Source organism: Aphis gossypii, chromosome 3, assembly GCF_020184175.1.
Source record: "Aphis gossypii isolate Hap1 chromosome 3, ASM2018417v2, whole genome shotgun sequence".
In the NCBI taxonomy this organism is placed as follows: Eukaryota; Metazoa; Arthropoda; class Insecta; order Hemiptera; family Aphididae; genus Aphis; species Aphis gossypii.
Window position 1 is genome coordinate 54455465 of NC_065532.1, and position 14255 is coordinate 54469719.

At 25.2% G+C, this 14255-nt stretch overlaps 1 protein-coding gene across 1 annotated transcript; it reads right to left on the reverse strand.

Moving 5' to 3' along the window:
- Nucleotides 1–1097: 1097 nt before the first annotated feature.
- LOC114126543 (uncharacterized) lies at nt 1098–13593 on the reverse strand. The gene is made up of 7 exons (XM_027990515.2): nt 13366–13593; nt 11116–11315; nt 6723–6815; nt 3528–3675; nt 3322–3455; nt 3041–3172; nt 1098–1930 (listed from the first exon to the last, which is right to left on the reverse strand). Exons 2-7 carry the CDS (start codon nt 11294–11296, stop codon nt 1782–1784), a joined length of 837 nt encoding a protein of 278 aa, XP_027846316.1. The 5' UTR covers nt 11297–11315; nt 13366–13593; the 3' UTR covers nt 1098–1781.
- Between the last annotated feature and the right edge of the window lie 662 nt (nt 13594–14255).

A 14255-nucleotide genomic window follows, 5' to 3' on the forward strand; every position in this document is an offset into this window, starting at 1 on the left:
TTTAAGTAGGTAAGTAAAATATTATTATTCAATTTCTCTACCTAATCAATTACCTATTTAGTATAAAAATAAATTATTGAGGGCTGATTTTGACGAAGTTTTCTCTAAATAATAGTTCACATAGTTTTTAATTGTGCCTATCATAAAATTTGTCAGTGACATTAAAATTATGTTTTAAAATTAAATTAACTTATATGCCTGCCTACATACTTAATATATATTAATTCATAATTGTAAACACAAGGTAATTTGTATTAACTTGTGACATTCAATTCATCTATATCACACATTTCAAGTGCAATATAAAAATAGAATAACAAAAAAACACTTAGGTATAAACAGAGCCAGTCTTGGCAAGGGCCAGCGGGGCCCCTGCCACGGGCTTTGTGCTTTTTTATGACATTTTGGGCCTTAGACTTACAAAAAAAGGTCTTTACTATAGAGTTCATCCAAAAAAAAAATTGCCTCAGGCCTCGCTCCACCCTAAGACCTCTGGGTGTCAATGTATAATGTATATACAACACACCGAGGCTGTTGAATTTTATATCTCATTTGCATACATCACTAAATGGCCGGAGAATCGTGTAAATTATATCAATATAGTTTACCCACCTCGTTATTACACATAATTCGTGGGACATACATATTTCGTACTGATCGCCACCAGTGAAAAAATTAAAAAACATAAAATACACGTCTGCGTCGGACTCTTAAATAAAGTATATCGTGTTATACAGAGTGATACTTTTATAATTTTTCGTTCAGAGCCTAAAGACTAAAAGAAGCATAAATACTTTAAAATCCAAGTTCTACTAATAAGTAATAAACTTCTAAAATGACAATAGTGTAGACTGTGTAAGGTTGTAAGAGAACTTTTAAAATAATACTAATTCCTTCTCCATCCGATGATATTAAAAATACTCATTGCGCTACTTCAACTAATGTGTCTTTCTTACATTACACATGTAGAATTTATTCTTTAATATTCATAGCATATTTATTTTATATTTTATTGGTTACCAATATTTTAATACGGTATTATTATAATGTACGTCAAGTTGAAAATATATAACATTAGGAAAAAATAAGTAGGTATGTAACAAAATTGAGTGATTATATTATTTCTTTGTATCTATAATAAGTATAGATAATAGATAAATAATTATAGCTACTGCTATTTACGAAAAAAATTTAAAACTAAATAAATAAAAAACAATTATTCCTTAACAAAACATTAAACAGCAATGATTTATGATGAATAAAATGATAATATTTGGAAATGAAATAGGTAATGATGGTGAAAATAATTATGTTTTAAAATGTAACAATGATAGATGAAAATAATTACAGTCTAGAGAGTGTCGTATCTGCATGAGTTGTCTCTGTCTCACTATCATACAACATATCAAATTTGAGTTCAATCGAATCCGTTTTATATTGTTATGATATTTCCTTTTATTTTTAACTTATTTGTTCGAATCAATATACTTATTACAAAATTTAAAAAGAAGAATATCATCTAGTATATCACGTAGACTTTTATTGACATTTTATTTTAAAGTGAGTACCTAATAACCTAGCGAGTAGCAACCTAGCTATAGGTAACTCACTTTAAAATGAAATGTTGCTTAACGCAAATTTGCTATGGTATATATTAATAAGACGAAGACATATGTGCAAGTACAACGTCCTCAGAAACCTTATCTATTAATTTTCTATTTAAAAGTATGTGTTGTTATAATGGCCAAATTATAAAAGTAAAACATGGACCTATAAACAATTTATGGCAGTAAATAACTAAAGTCAAAATCATTAAAAATATCATTCCAAATTTTAGTAAAAGCTGAAGCAACAAGGTCATTTATAAGTGGTTTTACAACTGGCAAACCAACTCTCCACGAGGCGTTTATTAATCTGTCCAAAACGTTTTCTGTAAAAAAAAAAAAAAATCAAATAATTATAAATTATATCAACGATCAATCTAACTTAAGGAATTATGAAATATGTATAAACTATAAAGTAAAAATGTAAGTCTTAAATAGGTACAAAATACTTTAGTAAAAAATTGATAAATGTTTTTGTAATTATTATTATGCAACGTCCTATCGACTATCCAGCAGTGAATAATATAATGTATTGCTTAGTACATATAGGGATTGTTAATCTAAATCTATTTTTTATTAAGATTTAGGCATTAAATTAGAAGACAGCATAGATAGAGATAGGTGGAAGAAAGTAGTAGAGGCAGCGAAAGTCCTACAAGGACCGTAAAAGCTCAAGAAGAAGATAGGCATTAAATATGTACTACATACATAAATGATGATATCATTTTTATTATACACTTAACAAACGAATAAATACATATTTTTTAATTTGTTTCTTATTATTATTTATTTCCACATCTGATTGACGAAATTGCGAAGTTATAAATTGTAAAAAAGTTCAGTAATTTTAAATCTAATAGCAAATCATATTTGAATTTCTAACAAAAAACCATAATAATAATTATTGATCATTGCAGATAGTGGTGTAGATAATATTATGTGACAAATTATTTACTAAAATAATTATTTTAAAAAATATATCTTATGTGTCTTGAATAGTTGAGAGGTATAAAATACTGTATCAACTATCAAGAACCTATAGGTAAATAGGTACCTGTAAATAATATATTAATAAGGCAAAAAATAAGCACCTAACTATGTCCTATCTTGTATCTTTGCTAGTAGATACCTACTATAGTTTTTTATGAAGTAGGTATTTCATATTCTTAACCATAATGTTTATATTTACTATATGTATCTACATTCTACATACATAGCACATAATATAAACAGATAAATATTATACAATTTGACAGTTTAACCAATAATCTGCAGTTATATTGCAAAATCAACAATTTTAACACAGCTTTAATTTGTATGTAGTTAATTAATATATTTATTTATTAGATAATATTATTACAATTTTAAAATTTATTATTAAAATAGTAAAATGTATATTGTCGATATAATAAGTAAATAGGTATTGAAAAACTTACCAACGATAACTCTTCCACGCAAAAGATTGCTTATATGCAAAGACATATTTCCAATTTCTTCGAGCTGCACAGATACTTTGATTTGATTTGTATTTTTTGGTTTGCTTATTGTCATTGTTTGAATATAATCGTCTGTAAAGAAACCATTTACAAGATGAAACACAATATATAATTTCTTCTTATTACAATTGACATAATACGTGCATTGAAAATAAATATTTATCAAGGATCTGTTACAAAATATTGCAGTTATTAACAATTGACCATAAAAATTCTCTTACATAAAGTCAAATTGAATTGGCCAACTGTTGTAACTCCAGGTCGTAGTATAGTATTCTCTGCCTCGTAGTAACCTTCTAAATATTTCTCAGGGAAATAATGTGTAAGTTTAATTGTATTTGTATTGAAGTTAGTTCTAAAACATATACATTTTAAAACATGTAGGTATTTATATTCCCATTTTTTATACTGTGTAACAATAGTTTACTTGATTTTTTTAATTTCCGAAAGTCTCCATCCACTTTCAGTAACATTATGTATAGTCAACTTATAACCCAATAAACCAGCTCCTTTACTTTGTTTAACTTCGTTGGCAAAAAATGGATCAAACGGAGGAATTCCAAGTTCTGGTACACCTAAACCAAATTTATTTAAATTATAGATACATACTTATTATTTGAGTAAATCTTAAATGTACTTAAAATGCATTTTATATTATATAATGACAGTCTATAAAAGTTACTGTTTAGTAAAAAAAGTAAAGGATAACTAATGAAATTAGTTTTATTTATTAATTAGTTCCATTGATTTTATAACTTTAAAGATCGAATGTACCTATATGCATCAATCTGCAGAAATGGTAAACGTACTACCTATTACTACTAATCTGTATATGACATATTGATACTTATGGTTCAGTCTTTTGTGTAACTGTGCAATATGTATACGTGTAGACCACACAGTTGTAGTATTTAGTAAATACTTTTTATAAGTAAAATAATTACTTTTAATCTTGTTAACTACTTACTTGAATACTGTAAAAATAACACACTTACTTCTTAATCACTAATAAATTAAAGTAACGATATAATCACATTAATGTTTATACTTATATGGTTTTCAAATTTGACGAAAAGAAGATACCTACTTATCTAATACGTTTTTACAAAAATTCATAAGGAAATACAAATAATACCACTTCAATAAATATATTTCGTTTAAAAAAATTTATATGAATAAAATGATACATCTATAAGCATTAAAACATTAGATAACTGGTATTTTCTCTACAAATTTAATTAAAAAAAAAAAAAAATGGGCGGTCAAATGAGTAACGCTCTGCTATACAGTAGGTCATGTAGGTATTATTTATGTGTTAAATTTGAATCCAATGATAGCTGGTATCATTGTATACGAAAAATGATTCTAAACGAAGATGATTTGTTAACCTAGAATATACTTTCCAGTAGGTGGTGAAAAAGGTGGTTTCTGTTTTAATGACCTGAATACCCCAAAATTTAAGTTATTTTATAATTATTGTAATTGTAATTATAATTATAATTGATAATTTTATCGATATTTATAAAAAAAAAACAAAAAAAACGAATATTTCAAATGCCTATAAATAGTCTTAAAATGTGCGAAATATTTTGAAAATTAAATCATGTTTAAAAAATGCTTATCTATAGAACTGGTGAAATTTTCATGTATCTACGACTTATACATTTTGAATTATAACAAATATTTAAATTTGTTTGAAGATAAATCGTTATCGTTACACGATTTCGTAAAAATTTAAAATTCAAACACGCTTAAAATTTTTCTATAATGATGTTTCGAGTTTTCTTTATAGCTTTACAAAGGAAAACTAATGAAAAACTTATGTGTTAAATTTTTTAATCTTAGATATAAACACAAACATTTTTATGATTTTTCAACTACAAAATTACTTACAAATTTTCATAGTTTTGACATATTTCGTAAAACTTTGAACTATAACGATCTATAATTTATTTTTAACTACAATAAGATATAAGAATAACTCATAAAGAACCTTGTATTAATTTTTTAAGTTTTTTTGTACTTTTTTTGTATTTTTTTCGAAAATTTCAGTTGTCTATAAATTACTTAAAAAAAAGCAAAATTATTTTGAAAATTTAATACATGGATAACATTAAATACTAATATAAACATTTAGTGAAAATTCCAAGTATTTTTGCTATTTTTAAGTTATTTATAGACAACTGAAATTTTCAATTTTTCTGAATATTAGATTCTGAACGGAATGAAGAATATATTGATTTTACAATGATGTATGTTTTTTTTTTGTGTCTGTGTACAGCATAACTAGTCGAAATAATGCTCCAATTTCAAACTATGAGGGTGGTTTCCGATGTAAAAGTGAATATCCTTGGTGCATTATAGAAGTGAAAAGTTAAAATTTTCCAACAGTTTTCAAAAAAATCGAGAAAAACAAAAAAAAAATTACGGAAAAACGGGAATTTTAACGCAAAACCAGTTTAAATTTTCAAAGAATTTTGACATTTTTTGAACTATTTATAAACAATTGAAATTTTCAATTTTCCTAAGAATTTTTTTTTGAAGTGTCGATAAAATTTTTTTGGCCCTATCAAAATACTTGAAAATTTTATACAAAGTTCCTCATATGTTCTTCTTATAGTGATTAAAAAATTATAAGAATACATAGGCACAATTTTTTTTTATTAGCATTTGAAGTTCAAATTTTGACGAAAATTCGTCAAAATTATGAATATTTGCAAATTATTTTGTAGGTATAATTCATAAAAATGTTTGTATAGGTAGCTAAGAGTTGAAAATTTAATACAAGATTTTTCATAAGTTTAGCTTACAATAATTATAAAAGAACTTAAATTTTGGTGTATTCAGGCCATTAAAACATAAACCACCTTTTTCACCAACAACTGGAAATTATATCCTAGACTGACAAATCATCTTCGTTCAGAATCATTTTTTGTGTACAATGATACCTATAATTGGATTCAAATTTAATACATCCATTATAATGACCTGAAAGCAGAGCGTTTCTCATTTGACCACTGTTTTTTTAAATAAGAACCCCTTTCACTGTAAATTATTGTGTTACTATATAAATAGATAGTATACTAATATATATACTCATTTTCATAACACATTTACACATATGTATATACTTTATGTGTACATTTTTTTAGTACAAACCCCTCATTGAAAGTTTCTGTATATGACACAACAACTTAAAGCAATAAAGCTCAAAGTTTGTATCTATACGTTATAATAGTAGATATAGATAGCTGAATAGACAGATACCATTTTCAATTGATCCACTCGTTTTATACATTTCATAATTAATTCATTAAAGTTATAAATAACGCATTACTTATAATAACTATTCTTTAGAACTAAATTACCTATCAACACGACAACTCGTAACTTATAAAAGTAATATTTTTATTGTAAATTAGTAGGTACTAGCTAGTGTACTAGCCACTAAGTAGGTATATCATATATAATGTATTCGTTACGCAATACGCGCATTCATTATTATACAACAGTCAACAATTTCACATTTCACACTGATGGATATCAAATTTGGAAATTTCTTGCAGTGTACAATACACTGCCGTATAATATAAATGGAATAATTATGTAAAATATAAAATACCTGTTGTAAAGTATGGTCTGACGTTATTGATTGCATTCTTTATACATTCATCAAATTCGGTTGTATGTGTTTTGCATTGAGAAAAATATTTACCTATATATAAATGAAAACACAATATTTAGTTATAGGTTATTTAATTAAACAATTCATATTCTAGTTTTTATTCATAACTATAATTTGTTTTAGTAAATTAATATTGAATTTACTTTAATTTATAACTTATAATTAATTTGTTTAATACTCAATACCTATCGAACTCTCGCACTTCCACACAGCCAATGGTTTGGAGGTGACAAACTTCAGTTATTGTTATTATAGTTATTTTTCTTTTAATAAATAATATTATTAGTTGGAAATAAATAAATTTTGCATTATTAAAATTATTGTTATTTATATTGATACTCATAAAACCATAAGCGTATCCACAGGAAAAGCAGTTAGCTGATTCCCTTTAGAGGTTTTTCGATTACGAGGTCTTCTATCAAAGTACTTAATATTTTTTTTAATCTAGTGTCTACATACAAACAAAATATAAAATAACATCGTGTTATTATAAATTATTTAATGTTTTCTAATGATAAGGCAGCTTCAGAAATGATTGTTGATTTGCGCTATAAAATAATAGCTGCGTAACAGTATAATTAGTATAAAATATATACCGCAACTTCAAACTAGTCAAATCACACTTCAATCTGAACACCGGAATACCTGATAATACAAACTAAACGTCAGAAAATGTTTTATTATTATTTATTAAATATTTTTTCTTATTTTAAAAAGGGCGATGAAACCCGTTGTGATATTTTAATGTTTAAACCTAATTGCAGTCTGAATCAATATAATACATATAATATATTATACCATAATATATAATTTAATATGACTACATCTATATGATTTTATGTGAGGATTAATTTCAAAGATCGATGTCTCGCCTCAAGGTTTACATAGGTGGGAAAAAAATTCTGGAGGATCCCTGATCTCTGATGTCCAAAGCTATTGTAGTATTGCCTTTTCTGTTAAGTACATCCATAATATGATAGGTAGATACAAATAATATAATATAAATATATTATAACAAGCCATACTTTAAAGAGAACTATTGCAGGAAACACTTAAGATTATTTGTTAGTTGTAAAGTGGTAAGTAAATATATACATGGTAATACATAATATTTTTACGCAAATCAATAATTTTTCAATTGTATTTATATTCTCCAAGGCTCCAATAATTCTATAATCACAGGAAAAAATCAAAATTAGTTCGAATACTTTAAATTTTATTTAAGTTCAGAAAATTTTTACACACCATATTTAGAAAAATTTTAAGTATTATTCAATTTATTGTTACGAATGTTGGATTACATAATGACATAATGATGAAGAACACAATATTAATGATTTATTCTTATTATCGTTAAAACTTTAGAATAAAAAAGTTGGTTCGTTTTGATTTGTAATATTTTTCAAAAGAATAAAATATTTTGTAAAAGTTTATTGGTAAATTGGTAAATACGTAAGGCTAAGAAAAATAACAGGATATCAAAAGTCATTTGGGTTTGGATTTGAAAATTCATCTATTACGTATTGGAAACTAAACTCGATTTAATCTGTAAAACTTAGATACAGTAAAAGGCTTAATAAATTTAAAAAAGCAAAACAAGTGAAGAATGAAATTATGAATACTAACTAAATACAAGTACTCTGAAAGAGAGAGTAAGGATTTACTCACCAGTCACCAAATAATGAAAAGTAATGAAAACTTAATCAATCCAACTACTGAAATATTCAGATAAATAGCTAATAGAATATGGAAGACCATTTTATTGTGGAAGTTAGTGAAAACCAAATACAATATAAAAATTAACAGTACCTTTTACTATTATAGTCTATAGACCGTCAATCAAAAAAAAAAAAAAAATATTAGTGATCATGTCAAACAGAAAAAAAATGAAATATTTGATGATTTTTTTTATCATCTGCAGGTTTTAAGAACACTTTATTGCTACATTTTAGTAATTACATTACTATTTCAGTAGTATATATATATATAAAAAAAATAGTCGTTACTTTAGTAGATAGGTAATACATTGGACTACGAATTCTCTATATAATTCTCTATTTCTCTATGTGTGATCACACATGGTAATAGAAATACAAAAAAATGTTTAACTATTTTATGAACTAACCTAAAACCTATACCATGATTATAGAACTTAAGAGTAATGAGAAATAAAAATAAAAAATATATACCTACACAAAGAAATTGTTTTGTAATGCATTAAATATGCAATAAAAACGTATTAAATAAAAAAAAAATATTCACTTAAATTGTACAGAATAGGTACGAATAAATTAGGACTTAACCTAATACACGAAAGTTCCCATAAGACTGTCGGCCAACAGTGGAAAATATATTTATTCATATACAATTCAACCATTCAATATGTAGATACATCTATAATGCTATTATGCTACATTGCCTATTAAGTATATACAACATAAAAAACACGAACATACAGTTGATAACAGAGATGTAATAGTAATGAGATTATCGTTGATTAATGATTATGTGTAGCTGAAGGTTAGCGACTATATAGGTATTTATAGTTATATATTTATTCTCAGGGTTCTGGCTACTTATATAATATTTACAATCGAAAACTTTTTTTTTATTAGTTGTTTGGTTATATTTAAGTTTAAGAAAAATCATAACTTTTATAAAAAAAAATGCATACCTTAGCACATGTGTGCATCATGTATACCTATGAATGTACATTGTGTATATACATTATATTGTACAATGTGCATTTGTATATACTAGAAGAATATGTTAATTTTACAATTCTCAGCCCTAATCATGAAATTGTATTATTTAATCTAATTTCTAACCATATTTTAACATAGCAATTTTGACAATGAACCAAAGAATGAATTGGATTAACAATTTCGTATTTTTTCTTATCTGTCGTTTCATTTTGGAGCATTGAAGCAAAAAAGAATATTTGTGGTTTCTAGTAACATTTTTTTTCTTCTGCTTACTCAGAATCGTTTTTTGTATACAATGATTTATCATAGAATTAAAATTTTACACGCATTTTCATACACTGACCTATTTAATGACAAGGAAACTTACAGATTGCAGAAGCGATATTTCTGATTTTGTAATACTTATAGCTATATCCTATGTATTTTAATAATTTGTTTGTTCATACAATCTGTTACGGTCGGAATAACAATAAGTATAAATAGGACTATAGGAGTAGAAAAGTACAATAAAAGCGACAGAAATTACGGACTGTAGAGGCTTCCCATTTGATTAACTACGACATGAATATACTAATACGATGGGCGATGAGTAAGTCATCATAATATCACTAGCATTTTAATCTTTTAGTAGAGTTGCTAGGAATAGTGAGAGAAGAAACTTTGGAGATTTGGGGGAGTTTTTTATTATGACCCTTCTTCTCGGGAGTATCATATTTTAATAATTAAATTCAAATTTTGTATTTTAGTTCACTATTTTTTGTAGGTATCTATAGTTGAGAATAATAATAAAAATAATGAATTATAATTCCGCAAAATACATTCACATAATATCCATTTATTCACATTAATTTTGTTGTGTTTAAGGAATATTTTTTGTATATAAAGTAAACAAATAAGGGAATTGTGCTCAGTTGCGCACCACTGATATAAATATACTAAAGAATATGTATAAGACTCTGTAACAACTAACATTCTACTTGCGGTTTGGTTGCATCGGGCCAATTATATATTACATTATACTGCTATATCTACTGCGTATGAACTATGAATTAGTTTTAAAAATGCAAATTATGACATAATAACTCAAAATACATTAAAATATGATACTGGTCTACCTGGTTTCCAGATCAACAAATCCGAGAACGTTTAGTGAAAGTTTACCGGTTTTTTTTTTTTACTTAAGTAAGTATATTTATATAGTTATATATATGTAATTATATATTTATATCGAGCATACACCTTTTTAATAAATATCAATTTTTAATATTTATCTTTAAACATAAATCAATGATAATTATTGGCATTAAAAGAGATATTTACTATACTTTTATTAGTTAAAAAAGGTTCTCAAAACTTGACCAATTTATTTATAAAAATATACATACATTATACACACACACACATTTATTGGTCAAGTTATACATAATACATATATTATATAATATGCATATTGCATATGTGTGTAACCTAACTACATGCAACTACAATCAATACCTCGAAAAATGGATGAGCATATAATTTTAAAATAAGGCACTTATAGTAGGTACAATAGATACATGTTATTATAAAAAAATTGATTACTCAGAATTTAAAAATATTTATATACTTTATTACTTTATACTTACGAAACTTTCCGACGGCACCTCCATTAGCTTTATTTGGACCAATTACGGAATTGTTATCTGGTGATTGAGCTAAAGCTACAGCAACTAATATCAATAATAATGTAAATTTGATGGTTACACATCTTCTCACTTCGGACAGAGGCATTTTATACTCTATTGACACCCGTATGCAGATATTCATTTAGTTGTATCCTACATAACTATGTACAAAATATAAATTTATATAAACAAAATCCCATTTTACAAAATTTACTAATATTTTATAAATATTTTAATACATACATTAATGTAACAAATAAATGCACTAAAACTTTAATTACATTGCAATATTAATTTATTGTTTAATAACTCTAGATTTTTATATACTTTTTACCACTATAATATAACTATGAATAATATACTTAAAAAGTGTTGACCTTTTCATTATTTACCACCTGTGAAATAGGTAGTCATTAATTTGGGAAAATCTTAGTAATCATTCTATTGACTATTTTGGCACTCATCGACCGATAGTGTTTTTGCTAACCCACGCATAAACCATACTATAAAAATGTATTAATATTTAATGTTAAATGCATACAAAGGATAGTACCTACATAATCGAAGTTATATACATATTATATAGATTTATGTATAGGTAGCTATTCGTTTATTTTATTTAATGCAACCATTTTAATAATCTAAACATACATAATCTATGTTTATTATTACATCAATTTTTAATAAATTATTATACGAGAATATCTTATTAATAATTGAAAAAAACAAATAATAAGGCCTCTTTTAAAAAATCCCCAATTAAGTGATGGTGATCTTTAAGTTGTAACTATCGAGATAAACTAAAAAATACTAACCTTCACAAATAAAACCTCCTATAGTGTATTCAAATATAACAATAAACCGATTTTCTATTGTTACTTAATTTTTATTTTCAATACCTACCAGTTATGAAAAAAAAATAATTTCTTATGAATACAAATAAATAGCACATTATAGCTTCTACCATTGATTTTATAATATACTATAATATATATTATAAAATCAATGCTTCTACCAACTTATCATAACATAACATCTTATATCTACTCTTAATAGGTAATAACTAATAAATTATTAAATTATATATGTATATTAAATCAAAATAAACATTAACACTAATTTTGGTAGATGTAGATGCTAACAAAATTTTTAATTAATACTTATTAAAAAATTTAATTCCGTGAAGTTTTAACATAAGTTATAAAATATATATCACATATTCGCATATTCATAGTTTCCGCGCCAATACATTTCGCTCTAATATAATTTATAATAATAAAGTTATATGTGCGCTTATATTCACTTTTGGTGAGATACGAATTATTTTTATGATTTTTTGAAGTCTACTAGCTGTTTATAATAGATATTCCACTGACTAGCTATATTGTAATTCGTATGTTACAATTTAAATAATATTTAAAAAACAAACGCTTAACATCCATACTATGAACATTGAACACTACTTTTACATATAAAATACAAAATATAATTGTAATGATTAATTATTTTAACATACATATAATGTTTCTTATAAATATTTCAAGAGTACATTAGTACATAATATATTAATATGTAAAAGCCAATAGGTATTTGGTACTATCAACATAAATTAATTATTTTCTTTACCTAATTTAACAAATTCATGATCTACAAATAAATCTTTATTAGAATATATTGGAATAGAAACTCTGTAATGCTGCATGCTTGTGCGTGCATTTATACATGTTATCTAAATATTTATTTAGTGATAAAACTGTTATTTATAGAGTTAATTTTTTAATTCACAGAAATATTGTATTAAAGTATGATATTTAACTAGGTACCTACTAAAAGTATCATTGATGCTGTATTAGGTATTATTATTATTTTTATAGCAATATATAGTATGATTATTGATACCGTAAGTACAGATAATAGGTATCTATGAAATACATTTTTTCTAATATCTTGTATGATGGTTGTGTTGCAATTCGCGAATAGAACTACCTAAATAGTTTACGTACCTACCTAATTGCATTTACAAAACGACCGGAGTGCTTAGCATCTATACACATTACCCATATAGTATTTTATTCAACAACCCTCGTGAAAATATTAAATTTTTAATGTTGAAATCTTTCAATGCTAATTTAATTCATAAAATAATAATAAAAAAAATTTTATAAATAATAATATAAAATAATAGTCATAGTTTATTAAATTTTAACTTACCCTTATTTTGTTGTTCTTAGACTTTTATAACGAGTAGATCATGAGAACCATACAACATAAGATTAATATTTCAGTAGAGAGTATTTGATCAATAATCAACCTACACTAGTTGAATTACTTGATTTTTCTGTAGCCCATAAGCAAAAGCAAACACACTACTAACACGGTACATATACAAAACAACTGGGATCAGTGAAAGGGAATAGTTACGAGTTACGATGAAATGTTGACAGTCACCGTAATAACGGCAAGTGGTTTGGTAAGCATCCTCTGCTGTAACACGTGAACGGGAGGAGTCTGTGACTTAATAGCTTTCCATTAGTTATGTTCGATATAATTATAAACATTTCGCCTTCTAGTTAATTCACCCATTAATAGCCTATGCCTATCTATATTTGCCCCTGTTCACACAATATCTAAGGCATGGAGATATCATTAATGATTATAAATATTAATTGAAATATACTAAACACTAATATATAGGTACATTTTTTACCATTTATTTCCTTATCGTTACTTAATTTTAATTATTTATTCTTTAAAATATATAATAATTTTGTAATTCATTATTGAGAAAATAGAATATACTTTGAAATACTTCAATGTATAAAAATCAAATTTTGGATGCATGAAATTTATGATTTATAAATATTTCTATTGTAATATATTATTTAAAGTTTAGAATGGCGTAGTGAAGTATACACCATGTACAGTGGTACGCCTCAAAAGGTCGGTTCACTATCCGCTTATCTATACTTACAATAATTAGGTAAATATTTATACTTAAAATACTTAAATAAAATTTCTTATCCAGAATTTGAAATTTTTAGATTGAAATACTCCAAATAATTTTCTGCTTTAGAATATAAACTTAAAAATGTATGTTGTCA